The sequence below is a fragment of the Rissa tridactyla genome, chromosome 8, assembly GCF_028500815.1.
Source record: "Rissa tridactyla isolate bRisTri1 chromosome 8, bRisTri1.patW.cur.20221130, whole genome shotgun sequence".
NCBI lineage: Eukaryota > Metazoa > Chordata > Aves > Charadriiformes > Laridae > Rissa > Rissa tridactyla.
In genome coordinates, this window is record NC_071473.1 from 17,936,285 (window position 1) to 17,954,135 (window position 17,851).

General features: G+C 55.0%; 1 protein-coding gene across 13 annotated transcripts in view; it reads right to left on the bottom strand.

Moving 5' to 3' along the window:
- CAPN15 (calpain 15) overlaps positions 1-17,851 on the bottom strand; it is a 66,963-nt gene that overhangs the window by 11,587 nt on the left and 37,525 nt on the right. For all 13 annotated transcript variants that reach the window (XM_054211893.1, XM_054211898.1, XM_054211892.1 and 10 more), the window contains one exon: positions 3,564-5,061. In XM_054211893.1, coding sequence (XP_054067868.1) covers positions 3,564-5,061 — 1,498 coding nt within the window. The remainder of the gene's footprint in view (positions 1-3,563; positions 5,062-17,851) is intronic.

The following is a 17,851-nucleotide window of genomic DNA, read 5'->3' on the forward strand; positions in this document are numbered from 1 at the left end:
CGTATTAAATAAAATAGGAAGGACTGAAGGGCAGATAATCGTGCGGGTATTACCCACGGAGGCAGGATGGAAGCACAGAACTTCACCAAGGGGAGAAGAGCAGCTTTTTCAGACAGTTTACCACTGGGCGAAATAAGAACCGGGATTGCGTTGTTATTGTTAATGAAATGAAATTTAAGTTCTTCCAGCAAAAGCCAGCTCTAATTTAAATTAGCTTTAATGCACACCAAACTAGTAGTTGTCCTCCCCTCTTTTGTCGTAATCCTACATGAACGCTTTCTACGTGGTGCCTCAATTAGCGCTTCCAGCTCTTCTTTTGCGGAAGGGTGTTTTTCAGCTAATAGATACCACTGTTCAAATACTGGTGCGGGCCAAAAAGGACACGTCACAGGGCTTGCCGGCTTTCTCTGCCGTATCGGCCAGCAACCTGACCTCGCCACATCCCAGCCTCTCGGGGTGCAGCCGGGGCTCCCCAGCTCCCCCCATGTGTACACAGAGCAGGGCAGCAGTCCTGGAGTCACAGCCTGGGGGCATGGCAAGATTTCTGTCCCCGGTGGAGTCTCTGCGGCGCTTTTCCAAGCAGCAGAGGTGGAAGAAGCCTTCGCCCTTGTTGCCAGGGTCTCACCAGGGCCAGGACAGCACTCAGCAGGAGTCTGGACGTAGGCCCACAGACCCCACCAGCATGATGATGGTGGCAATGTGAGAGCCGTAGCAGTGCAGTTCCCCAGCAGTGTCAGGAAAGCCTGCCTAACAAGCTAACTGCCTTTATACCGTGATCATAGAATCACAGAATGGTTTAGGTTGGAAGGGACCTTAAAGACCATCCAGTGTCACCCCCTGCCCTGGGCAGGGACACCTCCCACCACACCACGTTGCTCCAAGCCCCGTCCAACCTGCCCTTGAACACCTCCAGGGATGGGGCAGCCACAGCTTCTCTGGGCAACCTGGGACAGGGGCTCACCACCCTCAGAATGAAAAATTTCTTCCAAATACCTAATCTAAATCTCCCCTCTTCCACTTTAAAATCATTCCCCCTCGTCCCATGGCTCCTCTCCCTGATCCAGAGTCCCTCCCCAGCTTTCCTGGAGCCCCTTTAGGGACTGGAAGGGGCTCCAAGGTCTCCCCGGAGCCTTCTCTTCTCCAGGCTGAACCCCCCCAGCTCTCTCAGCCTGTCCTCACAGCAGAGGGGCTCCAGCCCTCTGATCATCAAGTGATGTCTCCCTTCCCATATTTCTAAACGCTTCAGAGAAGTTGTCACTACCAGTACCCCTGGAGATGGAGGGGAAGAGGCACGAGAGCTGCAGGGGCAGCACCAGAGCAGCAGGGAGAGGAGCCGGTAACTCCTCTCGTGCCCGGGCAGCGATAAGCCTGCTCACAGATGGTACCAGACGAGGAGCCCTGCTTATTTCTCCTGCAAGGGGATAAATCCGGGCTCTGCCAACAACCCTCTTCATGACATTCTGGACCTGAGACATGACGTTCTCTGCTGTCACCTCCCCGGGACTGCACGGGCTGAGGAAGGCTGCTGCCTTGCCCAGTGTGGCCTTGCTGCCAGTAGCCAACTCTCCGATGGGTAGAGAAGGAAAAGAGAGCTGGGGCCTCCCCCGGCACATGGAAAGGCTCTGCAGGCAGAGATGCCAGAGCAGGGCACCGACAGCAAGAGTCCTGGGTTGTCTTTCTAGCTGCGCAGAACGTGCTGATGCGTGCTGTTATTCAGAAAGGGGGAAAGGATGGTTAATGACAGAAGTGTGAGACAGCGGGATAAGCAAGCGAGGGGGACACCACAAGACAGGGAAGCAGATGCCCGGCGCAGAGGCAGCTAGTGGAAGAGGTCAGTTCTGCTCTCCTCCCAGACGGAAGAGAAAGGGTAAAGCTAAAAGCGGGGACCACACACTGAGAAGTGTTGAAAAAGGCAACCCTGGAACAGCAGAGGAGGGAGAGCCCACAGCAGGAGCTTGAGCAGAAATCGCTGCAGGGAGCAGCACAGCAAGGCCGGCTGCTCCATGGGACTTGGGACAGGGGGACAAGAGGCGGAGGAGAACTTGGCCGGCCTGACGCCCTCCTCCAGGAGAAGGCTGAACAGCCTGGGAAACTCCGCGGAGGGAAGGCAGCTTGGAGGCTGCCTTACACGCTAGCCCGAAGAGGAGCGTTGGTGGGAGGTCGCAGGCACACTGAGAGCAGAGCAAGCATGCGTACAGGAGCAGCACTGTCCCACCACCGCTGCCAGCCGTTCCCCTGGACCTGCAGAGCCCTTGGCTTACCATAACCAGTGTCAGAACACAGCAGTGACTAAGTTGTAGAGGGATTTTCAGGAGGTGGCCCACGCAGATCTACCAGCCCGTTACTGCCGGCTCAGCGAGCTGAATGGGCTCAGCCACGGCTCCAGGCGAGAGCTGCCCGGATGGGACAAGGCAGCGGCAAGCTGCTAATCCAACGTGGCCATCTCTCATAATTCAACCATCAGGTCAACTGCAACAGATGTTCCCTGCCTACAAAAGAGGCTATTCACTTGCTTAAAAGAGGGGGATAAGCAGAATCAGGGCCTCTCTGCTATAAAGACAACCCAGAACCCCAAACCGGGATCATTCTCAACATCTTCCCTCCTGAGCCAAACATCTCTGTGGTCCCCAGTCTGCACAGCGGAGGCAGAGGCATGGACGTACTCCTCAGGCCCAGGCAGAAAAAGCCTTGTCCGTATGTCAAAACGGGACTGCAATTCCCTTTCCATCTGGTCCAGAGGAGCTGGAGGCTTCCCCCAGACAGAGGGCAGAGAAAGAGCAGCATTCACAGGAGCATCTTATGCCACTCCGGGAAAAAAAACGGGGCCATCACAGTACTGTTTGAGACTGAAACCCAACAGACCGAGCCAGCTAATTCACAGTGGGAGGAGAAGGTGACAGTGTGTGCTCCTGAGACCCTCGCCTGGAGCCAGGGTACAGCTAAACCTCATCTGTCCTTCCCAAAACAGGATGAGACATTTGGAGCTAGAGTTGTGCATTCACGAACACCAAAACTAAGAACGCCAAAGCCCAACCTGCTGTTGCTGGCAGTGGCAGCAGTGTCCTCTGTCCGCAGCCCTGCCGGTGCTCTGCGCCTCTGCCTGCTGCATCCCTGCATCTCCTACACCCACACACGTCACAGCTGCTGCCCACAGACAGCGGTGCCACCGGCAAACCTGGACACACTCTTTCCCAGGCACCCCCACCCTTGGACAGGGAATTAGGTGGTACTGACCACCTAAGAACGTCCCCTTCAACCCAGATGTTCTCTCTCGCTGATTTAAAATATCACTAGGTTTCAGAATTAACACTCAAGAATTCCTCACCCTTGTACTGTGAGCGAACTGGATGCCTTCCCCCCAGAGATTATCTTGTCTCAATTTAAAATATTACATTTCGGTATTAATAACCAGCATCTAGCTGTTGCAGGCGAAGGTCTTCCCTGGACGCAAGACCCGGAAGGCAGCTTGCCTGTGCCAAGCCATGCCCTAGACCCATGGGGGAGGCAGGAAGGGGGCCCCTCCCAGTGAAACCAGGAGCAAGACAAGTTCAGCAAGCACTCACCTCCCGGCAGAAGGTCACGATGTTTTCCCACAGGGCCTTGGCCTCTCCCTCGTCCGTCTGCCGCCTCTTCTCCACGTGCATGCTCTCCCGTCTCTTCAGGGGTTTGAGGCCCTTGCGCTGGGCCACGTACTGCTGCGGGGTATGACAGGCCACGCAGTGCTTGGCCTTCACCTCATTGAGCAAGGTGCAAGCAGGACAAGCCCACTGGCCCGGCCTCTCCTGGCTGGTGGGCAGCTGGGACGGGAAGAGACGGGCGACCTTGCGGGCGGACGGAGCTTTGCTGCTGCAAGATGAGCAGCCGCCCTTGTCGCAAGCCCCGCAGTCGGGGCAGCGGGGGGAGGGCTCGCCCTGCGTGCCATGCTCCTGGAAGCCATGCAGCTTGGAGGAGCCGCAGGCTTTGCATTTCTGGGCCAGGGTGGGGTTCTTGAGGGTGCACTTGGAACAGGACCAGGTAGTGAAGTCAGGGCTGGAGGGGCTGCACGGGGTGAATCTCACCGAGTCCCCCACCAGATTGATGGTGTCGCTGCCTTTCTGGGCGCTGCAAGCCTCGCATTTGCTGGCCCCAGCGGAGTTAAGCAGGGAGCAGGAGCTGCACTTCCAGTGGGACGGACTGACCTCCATCTCCTCCTCCAGCACGCTCAGCCGCTTGTTAGACAGCAGCTCCTGGAAGCGGGCAGCCGGGGCAGCCCTGGCCTGACCCTGCGGAGAGCCCTTCTGCCCCGCTGCGCCCTGAGCCACGGGCTGGGAGGCTTCAGGCCCCGGCATCTGCAGCTGAGGGGGCACCTCCCGGCGGCTTCGGGGCACAGGGTTGTTCTGGAGCCCCGGGGAGAAGGGACTGAAGGGTGGTATCTTCTGGGCCTCTTGTTCCATAGCCACTGGGCCTTGGGTGGCTGCGGCGTCACCATCAGAGATCTCTGCAGAGACCAACGGCTGCGGGGTAGAGGGGGCCATGTGAAATCCGGCAGGGGTGATGACTTCAGGGACGACCAGCGCCTCTGGTGGGATCTTGGGCAGGGAGAGCTTGCGTGGGCCACCACAGGCAGAGCAGGAGTTGGCCACCGGCGTGTTGTGCAGCGTGCAGCGCTGGCAAGCCCAGCCACTCTCCAGCTCCGCTTCATCAGGGCTCTTCCCCTCCGAGTCCTCGCTGCTGCTTTCTGCCTTGGCAGCCTCCTCCTTGGACGTGCCCTTGGGCTCCACAAGCACGGCAGGCTTGGGCAAGATGCCGTTGATGACGGGCAAGGGGGAGCCGCTGGGCCCTGGCTCCGGGGTGAAGCCACATACCTCGCAGGCTTCCTTGCCCAGAAAGTTCCTGAAGGTGCAGCGGGCACAAGCCCATTTCTGTTCCTCCACACTGAGCCGCAGGATGTGGTTGAGGTCGGGCTTCTGGCGGGGGGCTTCGCATATGGAGCACTGCCGCTGGCCGACGGGATTCAGAAAGGTGCAGCGGGTGCAGGACCACTCGCGGACGGCAGCCATGGAGCCGGGAGAGTGGGAGTGGCTGGAAGAAAGCAGAAGACAGCGTGAGGCCAGGGCCACCCGGTACGCGGAGGTACCACGCTGGGCTGGTACCTTGCTTCCGGGAAGACAACAACCAGCAACCCAGCCATTGCTCTCCAGGCACTTCTTCCTCTGGCACCGACAGCCGATTTCTCCAAGAGCACGGCAACGCACTGGCTTCCACCCAAAACACTTCAGGAAAAGCACAAGAAACAGCCCTGCAACCCCACTGACTCCGGTTTCATGGAAGGGATGCACCCTGGTGAGCAAGCACACCGTCTCCGCGCCCAGCCTCCGCAATTTTATACATCTGCAGCTCGTTTGTAACTCTCTGGAGGAGGTGACACCCTCCTCTGCCTTCTTGCTGTCCCAGGGTCAGTTCTTTCCTCCTTCGGTGTCCCTCCAGCCCACCTCTCACTTTCTGTTCCCGCCTCCCTCCTCTCCTTCTGGCTTGCCACTGCAGGCACACCAGTTATCCACACTGGGACAACTGTGTTATCCCAACCAGGCACCACCGAGCAAAGAAAAGCATGTTGTGGTGTACAGTGGTGCTACAGGCTTTGGGGCCAAGAAGCCTGGCCGGCCTGCCGGCAGCAGCTCCGTGCCGGGGCCGAGGCGGGTCGTGGCAAAGCGGTGCCGGGACCGCTCAGCGGCAGGTTCTGAGCTCAGCACAAGCTCCTGGTCTCTCCAACCTCGGGCAGAGGCAAGGCGTTTCTCATCAGCAGGCTTTGGAGGGCACCGTGTCCCAGCTCCAGCTTCTGCCCCACTTACCTGGGAAGCGGAGAGGCCACAGACCCTTGCCGTCAGCACCACCCCTCGGATTCAACCTCCAAGGTTGCCCAGGAATGCCTGAAACCCTGATGGGAGAAGGGGTCCAACACACGCCAGAGCCACCTCGTTCTAGAGGTTGCAGGGAGCAGCTCTCCCTCACCGTGGCCCTCCTGGTGCTTTCAGGAAGACAGTGCCACGCTTGCACTCATGCTGACAAATGGCAGAAGGAATCCCCAGCCTTGCACGATGCCCTTTGTCCCCTGCTCAGGATGATTTCCCGGAGCTTCGAGCAAAGGTGGGGCTGAAACAGACCTTTCTGCTTCCTCCTCCTTCGCGCAACAACAAACCAGCTCTTCTCCACGCCAATGTGCAGCCCAGAGCCCTCCTTCCACGCGCTCGCTCCTGCTCCCAGATAACGCAGCCAAGTCTAAAGCCCCAAACTTGAACCCAAGCTCCAGGCCAGATGAGCTCCTCTCCATCTGAGCTGGTTCTATTCCAGCCCCTTCCACCCTGCCCTGCTTGCCTGACACCCCGGTGCAGGACCGACCCTGCAGGAGAAGCCTCCGAGTCCACCTCGAGCCCTCAGCTCTTCCTGGGAACAGCAAATTCAGGGCATCCCAGGCCAAGGAACCAGCAACCTAAATCATGGGGGCTGCACCCCAGCGGGCTCATCACTGGCTGCCTCTCTAGCGTACCTTCAAGGACCAGGTTCAACCATAACGCGATGGGGGCTGGAACGATGAAGGGAGAGAAGTCTTCTGCCACAGAGGGCAGGTGCAGAAGGCTGTGAGGGAACTGGGTCCTGGCTGGTCTCCAGCATCCCGAGCAGCAGCACCTGCACAACCAGCTTCCCAAGGCAGCTGAGCAGACTGCATTGCAGCAGCGGGGTCTGGAGGGGACAGAGGACGCAGTAAAAGCCACCCCGGGGAGGAGGAGAGTGACCCTTCGTTTGGCTGGGTACACCAGAAACTCTCCTGAGAATAGTCTGGCAGCAGGGATCGGACCACATTTCCAGACCGTGCCCCACAGCCATCAGAAGAGCAGCCCCCCCTCACAAGGCGATCAGATACAACCTTCAACTCTCTTCTTAAATCAAATGTTTCTCTAAATAAAGCCCAAACCCAAGAAATCTATTTCATTGCAAGAGAGAGCTTGAAAATTCATTCTGGTTCATATACCGTGCCTTCATAGTTCGAACTTTACAAGGTATTTATTTACTGGAGTTATTTAAGGAATCTTTCCCAGGTAAGAGAAATATAAACATTGATTTTTCTGCCTGAAGTCCTACAGCTGTGAGCCACTGAAGAGTCCTCTCCCCTGTGGCAGCACCATGCCCACAGCCATCTGAAAGGGAGATCATTCCTCAAAGAGAGAGAAAGGGACGGAGCTGCGTGCCCAGCTCCAGCAGAGGCGGAGAAGCCAACAGGGCCATGAAGGGCACTGTGCTCCTGTCACATCCGTTCGTCTTCCTGGATGAGGTTCATCAAACCACAGGCATCAGCAAAAGCCTGTCAGCAACCGGTGCCATCCACATCTGTCCTCCTGCAGCGTCCCGTGCTGTTACCCACCGTATGCTGTGCTGGAGAGAGCTGGCTCCAAAAAATCCAGCCCTAAATGTGGATGCCGTGCTGCTTATTGCAGAGCAGCACCCTCCAGCCACCCATCGTCCTGCCGCACACGTCGCTCTTGCGCCTGCGGTCCTACCCAGCTTCTGGCCACACAGTCGCAGGACCATGGGAAGAAATCGCCTTGTCCCTTCCCATACCAATACAGAGAAAGGAAAGACCAGGATAACCTAAAAGAGAGAAGTAGACGAGGGGACAGTGGGACACGCTGCATTGCCGGACCTTCCTGATGCGGTATCGGCGATGAGCCGCAGGCTCAGGGAAGGCAGCACGGTTTCACTTGGCCGGGCAGGAGATCCAAGCTCCAGGCAGCAGGAAGGGAGGCGGAAGGCAGGACACTGCAGTGCTGTGCCATGCCACCGCCCATGCTCTGCCCCAAGCTCTGATACCGGCCTTGGGGAGCTGTCATCGCTCCCTGGCCACGCTGTCCCCCTCCCGGTCCCCTCCTCTCCCCCACAGCACAGGAGTCGGCTCCCAACACCATCCGCTCCAGGGACACCATCCTGCCCACTGCTGCGATTGCCATCTGCTTGACTTTCTCCACTGACAGCTCTCAGGAAAACCAAAAAGCCTCCCAGAAAGATCAGCTCTTCTCTCAAAGGTCAGTAGCTCCCCTTGTGCCGTGGTTTGAGGTGGACTGGCCACAATAACGAACAATGGGACACCTTGCAGTGGCCGGGCCACCAACGTGGCAAGCTCTGGCAGGGCACTTCCCTGCCCGCTTCTCCCCGGGACAGCTGTTACACCACATCACGGTGCCCGGCAGCCACACAGCTTTCCCTGCAAGCCAGTGAGAGACGCACAGACATGGGAGAGGACATGGGACAGGCATCTTCAGCTGTCCCCTACATGCCACTGGTTCCCCAGCCTTGACGACTGGCAGCACACCAGACTGCAGCCTGCTCCCACCAGACTCCTGCCTGGGACTGATGGACAATTCAAATCTCTGCCTGGAGCACCAGACTTAATTTGATGGTCCAAAGATCACAGAGGGCACCAGACTGGAAGGGCTGGGCTGAACGCTGGCCTTTGGTCCATCCTTACACAATACAAGCCCTGCCTCTGTCCCACACCTCTCCGGAATGAACTGGCTGAAGGAGAAACCCAACCGCAGCCTGTCCAAGCTCTGTTCTTCTCCCTACAAAGCCTGGCTGGCTCCTTTCCCGGCAGGCAACGAGCCTGCGTGAGGAAATACAGTTGTCTCCACCAGCTCTTCACCAGGCCCATCTGCTGTATGCTAACACACATGCTCTCCAGCCCCAGAAAACGCAACTGAGAAACATCGCCTGCCACCTTCCCAGGCGCCTGGGCAGGAGAGGAGCTCCTCTCAAAACAGCCGCTCCACAGCGACCTGGCAAAGTCATCCACCCACAGAAGGGGTTTTCCTGAGAAGGGGACTCTTTACAGGGAACATGACGACACAAGCTCTCAGCAGCTGTTTGGGCTGGCAGCATGGATCACAGAACGGTTTGGGTTGGAAGGGACCTTAAAGACCACTCAGTGCCAACCTCCTGCCCTGGGCAGGGACACCTCCCACCACACCAGGTTGCTCCAAGCCCCCTCCAACCTGCCCTTGAACACCTCCAGGGATGGGGCAGCCACAGCTTCTCTGGGCAACTTGGGACAGGGGCTCACCACCCTCACAGCCAAGAATTTCTTCTTGAGATCTCATCTCAATCTCCCCTCTTGCAGTGTAAAACCATTCCCCCTCGTCCCATGGCTGCCCTCCCTGATCCAGAGTCCCTCCCCAGCTTTCCTGGAGCCCCTTTAGGGACTGGAAGGCTGTTATAATGTCTCCTCAGACCAGGAGAGGAACAGGATCTGTGAGAGTCTCTTGCTGGGTGCACACAACAAGGAAAGGGAAAAGGCCGTGCGACCCCACACCTGCAGCAGCATGGACAGGGCTGGCCCCAGATGGCCATGCTTCCCTCCGCAGTAGCTATACCCAACCAAGACAGGGCGCACATCAGCTGGCAGGAGACACCACCACGTTGGCAGGACTGCACCTACCTTGGCAGTCACAACGGTGTGATTATAATACTTTAAAAAGAATATAGAAAGTACTCAACCGAGTAGGCAGCTTTCAGCAGGCTGACCAGGTCCCAGGGGACCTCACTGCCTTGCGGAGTTGGGAGTGCCAAAGACAGCCCCGTGCCGAGGTGAGAGCCTCTAGAGAGGGACGCTGGCTGGGACACCAAGGCAGCCTTCGCAGGCAGGATCCGGCAGCAGAGCTGCCCGAAGGATGTGCGACTGTTTCCCTCTGGACACCGTTTCTGAGAGCGCAGAGGCGGCGAGGGAAGGCTGTCATCAGGAGGGAAGGGAGAGCCACTGCAGGGATATCGTGGTCCCTTGCTTCCCTCTGACCTGCAGGAACTTTAACTGAAATGGGGCAGAATTGTTAGGACAAGGCAGGGAAGGGATTACAAAGGTACCAGCTGGTACCTTCTAAACCCACCTTGGGACAGTGATGCCCCCCTCCGAGGGCTCTGCTGAGCGATGAGTTTAGGAGTCTCTGCCGAGCTTGCATGTCCTGGTGCTACAGAGCCCAGGCTCCCACACAGCCATCAAACAAGCCAGGGGTCTCCACCACCTTTGGGTATCATCTGGAACCAAAGGCTTTTCTGAAGCCTCACCGGAGCAGGGCAAGACAGGAAGGAACAGGGCAGGGTGCGAGATTGGGAAGTGCCCAAAAACCTGCAGTTTGCGTCTTTCCTGGAGGCAGGGAGCTGGTGGCGTGCCAAGCCTGTGTGATGTGCAGCCCAGCGCCGGGGCAAGAGATGGCAACCAGCCCTGGAGAGAAGCACCTTGGACTGCCAGAGCGAATGGCCCATGGTGACCTGGGCACTGGAGCGAGAAATCCCAGGGCTCCGCTGCAGAGCCCACCCCAGCGACAGGATTATATGAGCTTGTGTCAATCGCACACAGCAACAGAATCAGGCTGTTTCTCTAAATAAAACTCTTCCAGAACAGCTAAAGCCTTAAAGACTTACTGCTTCAGTTCTCTCCTGCAGTAAATAAACAAATAAATAAAAATCAATTGTTCTAGTCAGCAGCGTACAAACCCCGAGTTCCCTGAAACAGAACGCATTCTAGCAAAATCCTCCTCTTTGACAAATAGAAGAAAAGGCACTAGAACTTTGTGGAAGAGAAAGAAAAATCACAAATTCCCCAAACAAAATCCTGCCTGGATTGTCTGTGAGCTGCGCATCGCTCCCCCTCCTCCCCGTCCAGCTGTTTTCTATTTAACTCCTCCTTTCAACGTGCTCTGACCTCAAAGAGGAACTGCTGAGGCATCTCCCGCGCCGACCTACCCCATCTCCAGGAGACATCCACGCCTGGGTGAGAAGGGGGTTGAGGAGGTGGGGGGCGGTCAGGATCCGCACGGCATCGCTCCGGAAGATGAACGGTCAGAAGGACAGGTGGGTTGGGATGGTGGCCCACACGTCGTGAAGCCCAGGCAAGGAGATGCTGTGGGCTGAGCTGACTCACTCTTGCAGAGCCAGGCAAGGGCAGGTAGGCTGGACCAGGGGAAGGCTGCAGCAGATATACTGGCAGAGCAACACAGGAACACCACAAAGAGGGACTTTCCGCTTTTTACAAATTTCTATAGGAGAAAAACAGGCTCTGATTCACACTTCTCAACCCTGAGGGGCTACAGAAGTGTCACCAGCTCTGTGCTAGCATCACACAAACAGGGCAGGTTGCATAAGTATTTCCAAATCCTGCCTCTCCCACTCCACCAAGGTGAAACAAGAAAATCACACAGGCTTCAGTACCAGTGACCTTCACCCAACTTCCAGAGAAGTGCGGGCAAAACCAAAGCACCAGAAGGGACCTGTCCCTCTGCCCTCTTCTCCCACTTTGCACCAGCAGGGATGATCGACTGAACAAGGGTAGAGACAGCAAAGAAAACCTCTCCTGCGCTCACCCGTGCTTTCCTGGAGGCTCCTATCAAAGGAACCATGCCAGGCAGTGCCAGGCAGGCCCACCGCAATGGCACAAATGTGCCCACAAAAGAGGGCCCCTTGCTGGACCTCTCCACCTGTGAGCAAAAGCAGCACCCCACTTCCACAAGAGCAAGCATGGAGGATCCCAGAATAACTCAGGTCAGAGGGGACCTCAGGGGGAGTCTCCAGTCCAAACTCCTGCTCCAAGCTGCAATTCTTAACAGATCGCACGAGGTTGCCCAGGTTTATACAGTCTGGTCTTGAAAACCTCCAAGCACAGAGACTACACAGTCTCTCTGGGCAGCAAACTCTACTGACTGACCATCCATGAGCCAAAAAGGCTTCTCCTTGTATCCAGTCTGGTCCTCTCCTGTTTCATCCTACGCTTTTTGTTTCCTGGCCTCCCACCACGCACTGCTGTGAAGAGCCTGGCTCTGTCTTGTGGGTGATGTCCCTGTAGCCATGGGTAGACCTCCTCCAAAGCCTTCTCTTCTCCAGCCTGAACAAGCCCAGCTCCCTCATCCTCTCCTTGCAGGACACGGGCTCCAGCACCCTGACATCTTAGTGCCCCTCCACTGAACTTCCTCCAGTTTGCCGAGGTTTTTGCCCCAAACTGGATGTACGTTTAGGAGTTCAAGCTGCAGTCTCGCTACACCTTCTGGGTTGCGGTCCTGCTCCTCTTGCGCAGCACCAGGAAAGCGTTTGGTACAGGATGGGGCTGAGCAACGCAGAACGGGGCTGGTGGCTCGCATCCTCCACTGCGAGCTGAGAAAGTGCTAAGCGAGCCCTGGTTGAAAAGCTTCTACAAAACACAGCTTCACCTTAGCAGGAACCCATCAACTTCAAAAGCACCAGCAGTTCAGCCTTCTGGTAACTACAGAGACAAACCTGATTTTTAAAGAAACTCTTGCTCGAATAGCTTGAGTAGCTTGAGCTAGAATAGCTTATCACCATGTTTGATGCCTTGTATCCTTGCAGGCACCACCACTGCAAGCCACTGCCCAGTCCAGGACAAAAGTGCCTCCCAGTAGACCTGGTCTGTAGCATCCAGGACCCGCAGCCCCTTCTATGAAGCAGCACTGGGATCTCATCATCACACTGAGGTCAGGCAAGGAAGGAAAGAAAAAACAACTCCCAAAAGGACACCACTTTCTTCATGCAACGCCCATCTCACACCAGGCAGCTCCTTCAGCTGGGACCGAGCTCCAGGCTGCACCATTCCCTTTGTTCCTTCAGTCTGGTGGAAGGGCACCACAACAGCTACAACTACACACATTCCTCCTTTTGCTGAAGCAGCTGATGAAATAAAGATTTCTTGATCCTGAAATATTAATTTTTGAGTGCTCCAGAGCTTTATTATATATTTATATCTGCTCTCATTCTTTAGAGTCAGTCCAGGACAAACTGTCAACTGGTTCCCAGGAAACCACCTTAGATACGGGAATGGAAAACAGCTGAGGGACCAGCCCCTTCCACTTCCATGCCAAACCCTCCTCTGGCCAGGACTCCCCCTCTTTCTGGAGGTCACCCCCTCCCAGCCCCAGTGCAGTATCAGTGACGCTGACTTGGGCAAGACAATTACATTTATGCAGAAAATAGCATTTTCCGCTTGTAATAACTTGAATGGCTTGAAGCAGGACAACTGGATTTGTTGTGTTTAATAAAGCAACGGTGACAGAGGAGAATCACTCATCAAGGTCGGGGGGGGGGGGGGAAGCCTAATTGTGCAGCAGGAGACCACGCAAGGGTGAGCACTTGACGGTGAGCTGCGCCATTAAAGATCCACCAACACCACACAACCCTCCCCAGAAGGTGCCAAGAGGCTCGGCTAGACACTAAGAGTTTTCCAAGCTAATGACGCACTCCAGTTCCTGGGAATTTCTTGGTCCCATTGCACCAAACCTCAAGGGGGTTCTTGCACAGTTTCTATCTAGCTTCTGCTTTCCCAGCCTGGACACAGCTCCCAATGTCCTCTGCCAGCTCGGATGTGCTCCACCGGCCAGCAAGAGAGGAGGCTGCGAGTTTTAATGAGAAGTTCCCAGGGAAAAACTGAACTCTGCTAATGAGAAGGCTGAGAAAAAACCCACTGGCCCCAGATGTACGGAGTTCAGTCAGCAGTGTGCGGCAGCCAACAAAACCACAGAACATGCTCTCAAACTGCAGCTTTCCCTGCAATTCACCTTGCCGTCACCTCCCCAAAACCAGGGCTTGCCTGTCTTAGGACAGACAGATGTTAAGGGTGAGGGGGGACATTTTGGTGTAGGATGGGGAAGAAAGGCCCTCCAAGGCTCTGTAAGTACAACTGCTTGCAAAGTGTGCAAGTGGGGCAGAGAACATGCTCCTCTAACCCTTGCCGGCCACGAAGAGGCCCCAGGGAAGCTGTCAAGCGTAGGGTGGGAAACGGGAGGAGAGCAGAGGCACAGCTGGGACAGGAGCACCCTGAAAGCTCCTGCAACACGCATCGAAATCTGGCTTCGACAAAGGAAGGGAGCTGAGGAGACCGTCATTGCTTGGGGAGTCCTCTTCACAGCTGAAATACCTTTCTGGATTTGTCCCAGGAAAAAGGGGAGAAGGAGCAGTCTTTGAAGGGTTCTAACCCATCTGAACACGTGGTCACTGGAGCCCAGTGCCGCTGCAGGAATGCAAAGTGACACACGTCTGGAAGGAGGATGCTTCACACTGGCTTTCCTCCAAGTCTAAGGACACACAGGCAGCGTTATCCTAAACTGATGGCTCGGAGATAAGAAACTTTTATCGTTCTTCATGCAAAATCATCAAAGCAGAATCAGAATCTGGAAGGCTTGCCTTGTGAGAAAAACAGGACGTGCATCATTAGCCTTTAATATACCTTAATTGCTTCAGTGTTGTAAGATACTGGCTTTCAGAAGAAAACCAGTTTGGCTTGCAGAGCGCTGTGAGGCACAGGCACGCCGAGACATGACCATTCTCAAAGGCTCCTTTGCTAATGAACAGGTCACCCAAATCTCTGCCAGGGCAAGAAGAAGAATCCCTGGGGATACGAAAGGAAGAGGCGGACCAAGTACTTCAAGGAGGGCAGCGAAGTCCGAGTTCTAGCTTCACTCAAACGTCAGGAGCTTTCACAAGCTCTGGGTTCACAAGCTTTTGATGAGGGACCAGGTGTCTCACCCTAAAGAAGCACCTCCTGTGCCTATCCCAAGGTTATTGGGATGCAGGACCCAGACGAGATGGCCAACGGCAATGGGAGCTCTTCAAAACTCTGGATGGGGAACGCACTCCACTGGCACTCAGTGGCATGGGATCGTCCTACAGGCTGGCAGGAACACAGCTTGGGAAGGTCCCTCTGGAGCCCCAGCCCTGGGGACAGACACCAGCACAGCCTCAGCTCCTCTCAGGCTACACCGTTTCTCATTAAGATCAATTCCAGCCCATTGGTATAATTAATAACCTCATCTTGCCTCCCTGCATGTAAGCATGGGAAATTTCGGCAGTTGCAATCGCAGTTCACTTCAAAGAAACCAATTTAGCAGAGCGCTGCTGCCGCCACCGTGCCTGTACTCAACTCACCTCTTCTGTACCTAATTCCCCCGGTCTTTTGGGTATCTGGGGCAAATTAAGAGCAAACAATATCAAGCTTCAGTTGCACCCAAGTATTATACGAGGCGAGGAAAATTTGTGTCATTAACTCAGGCCAGCACCGTACCCTGTATATGCTTAAACAGGTTCGATAACGTCTTAATACGTTGATTTGGCTCAAGGTGGTGACGAACTGAATGGCCTCAATCCATATCTTGCCTTACTTTGCCTACATGACTAAAATCCACATACAGTGGATATCTGAACCCGCTTAAGAGCAAATACACAAAAGAGGCACACCAGTTTTACACGCTTTTGTCACAGTTGCATGAAATTGGTGTAATTTAGGCATAGAAAGCGCAAAGGATCTGTGTAGATACCCTGGTTCTGCTAAAACATTTGGGAGCGCCGCAGGGTGCCTGCACCTCCCATAAAAGCTGCTCTTTCAGCGGAAAAAGGCCCACAGTCCTCCAGCAAATGGAACACAAGAATTCAAGAATTTAATTTTTTTGTTAAAAAAGACCAACAGACCAGAAAGGCCTGAACCCTCGAAGACTGACGGACACAAGTTAGGTTGGATACTTGTAGCTTCAGCTTCTTGCATGCTTGGAGCAAGAAGGCACCTAGAGAACACTAGATTTGTTCTTTAGAAAGCCTGGTAAAAATTGGTTCAGTTATCTTGCCTGTTTTTTATAATTACACTCCCTCTTTAGTCTAAGCAGCGTCCCAGAAAGCTTCCCATGTAAAATACAGCTGTCCAGCAAAATTCATGAGCACCTAAAAGGGAGGAAGATTCAAACTCCATTGAAATCAATCCCACGGACCAAGCTGACACATCTTACATGTCTGCTATGGAATAAAATAGCTACCTGTTGCCAAGATTGGCTAGTATAGAAAGGTTTGAAAAATACAGCTTTTTACACCCAGCCACCAAACAGAGACCTCCACGCTGAAAAACTGAAAGACAACGTCATCCACAACCCAAACAGGGCAGGGGGTCTCGCCAACATTATGGGGTAACACAAAGGATTATGAGAGGTGCCGTAAATCCAGCTTTTGGCCCTTCACAATCATCTTTTCAGCAATGCCAGGGGAAAGATTTTTCTGGAAGCAGCAAAAGGGAAGTTGGGAATTATATTTTCTTGAGAGGTTTTCATGAGAACGACCCGCTGCTGGTCCAAGTCCAACAGCGATCTCCAGCCAGCATCCAGCAGGTGGCAAAGCACACCACCACCAACCAAACCTCCTGGACCTTTGGCCGTCCGTGCAGAGATGACAAAAACTCAAGGCACCGAGGACGAGGGCTGACCCCACACCCCGGCAGTCGGGGACAAGACTCAAACGCGGGCGCCAGAGGTGCTGCTTGCTCGCTCATGTTGAGAACAGGTTTAGTACAAATGTGCGTTGCGGTTTCACTTCCACGGCCCCAGCAGGAGGGAGTCTGCAATTATTCACATGTGGAGAAGCCTGAATGCTTCTGTGGAAAAGAAGGAAAAAATTTCAAACTCTGAAAAGACCCCCTTGGTTAGGAAGAAAGATTTTGAAGGAACGGCAGGGGCTCCAAAAACTTATTTAATCATTCCCTGCCTGGCCCATAAATCGTTCCCTGCCTTGAGGCAGCTCGTAAAACTTCTCAAGAGCCTATCAAGGGTCAATCCTGGGAGACACCTTCCCTGGCCGGTAATACAGATGAAGTGAAAAAAGGTGAATGGGGGTGTGGGGAAGAGCGGTTCAGCTGCCAGGCAGCAAGACAGGCTACGGTCAAAGGCCAAACAGGTTCAGATGTGGCAGGAGTGATGCCTGGCTGCAGCGTTCAGCCTCGACTCTCAGCCCAAAACACTCTGAACCTTTTGAACACGGCAGGAGAAAAGATTATTACAGAGCAAAGACAGCCCTGGCAACATCAGGACTGACAGAATCCCATCAATCCCACCACACACCCAGCAGGGACCAGTGAGGACACCAAATCCTCTGGGATGAGCTATAGAATCATAGAATGTGTTGGGTTGGAAGGGACCTCTAAAGGCCATCCAGTCCAACCCCCCTGCAGTCAGCAGGGACACCTTCAACGAGATCAGGTCGCTCAGAGCCTCATCCAGCCTGGCCTTGAATATATCCAGGGATGGGGCCTCCACCACCTCTCTGGGCAACCTGTTCCAGTGTCTCACCACCCTCGTTGTAAAGAACTTCTTCCTAATGTCTCATCTGAACCTGCCCTGCTCTAGTTTAAAATCATTGCCCCTCGTCGTATTGCTACATGCCCTTGCAAACAGCCCCTCCCCAGCTTTCCTGGAGCCCCTTTAGGGACTGGAAAGGGCTCCAAGGTCTCCCCGGAGCCTTCTCTTCTCCAGGCTGAACCCCCCAAGCTCTCTCAGTCTGTCCTCACAGCAGAGGGGCTCCAGCCCTTTGATCATCCTCGTGGCCTCCTCTGGCCCCGCTTCAACAGGGCCATGTCCTTGTTGTGCTGAGGGCTCCAGAGCTGGACACAGTACTCCAGGTGGGGTCTCACCAGAGCAGAGCAGAGGGGGACAATCCCCTCTCTGGATCTGCTGGCCATGGTTCTTTTGATGCAGCCCAGGATGTGGCTGGCCTTCTGGGCTGCAAGTGCACATTGTTGGCTCATGTCCAGCTTTTCATCTATGAGTAGCACACCCTCTCCATGGAGCAAGGTCCTTTAAACCTCAAGGTGTGGCAGGAAGAGGGTGGGAGACACCAGGAGCACCTAATGGCCTCCTGCGCCCACAGGAACCCGAGGACAAACACACCTCGAGCAACATGAAGCCAAATCACACCCTGGAGGCAGCCTCTCCTCTTGCAGTCACGAGGGCTCCCTGCTGATCCGGACAAACTGGTGAGCAGTTTAAACCTGAACACGTGAGTAGGACACATCATG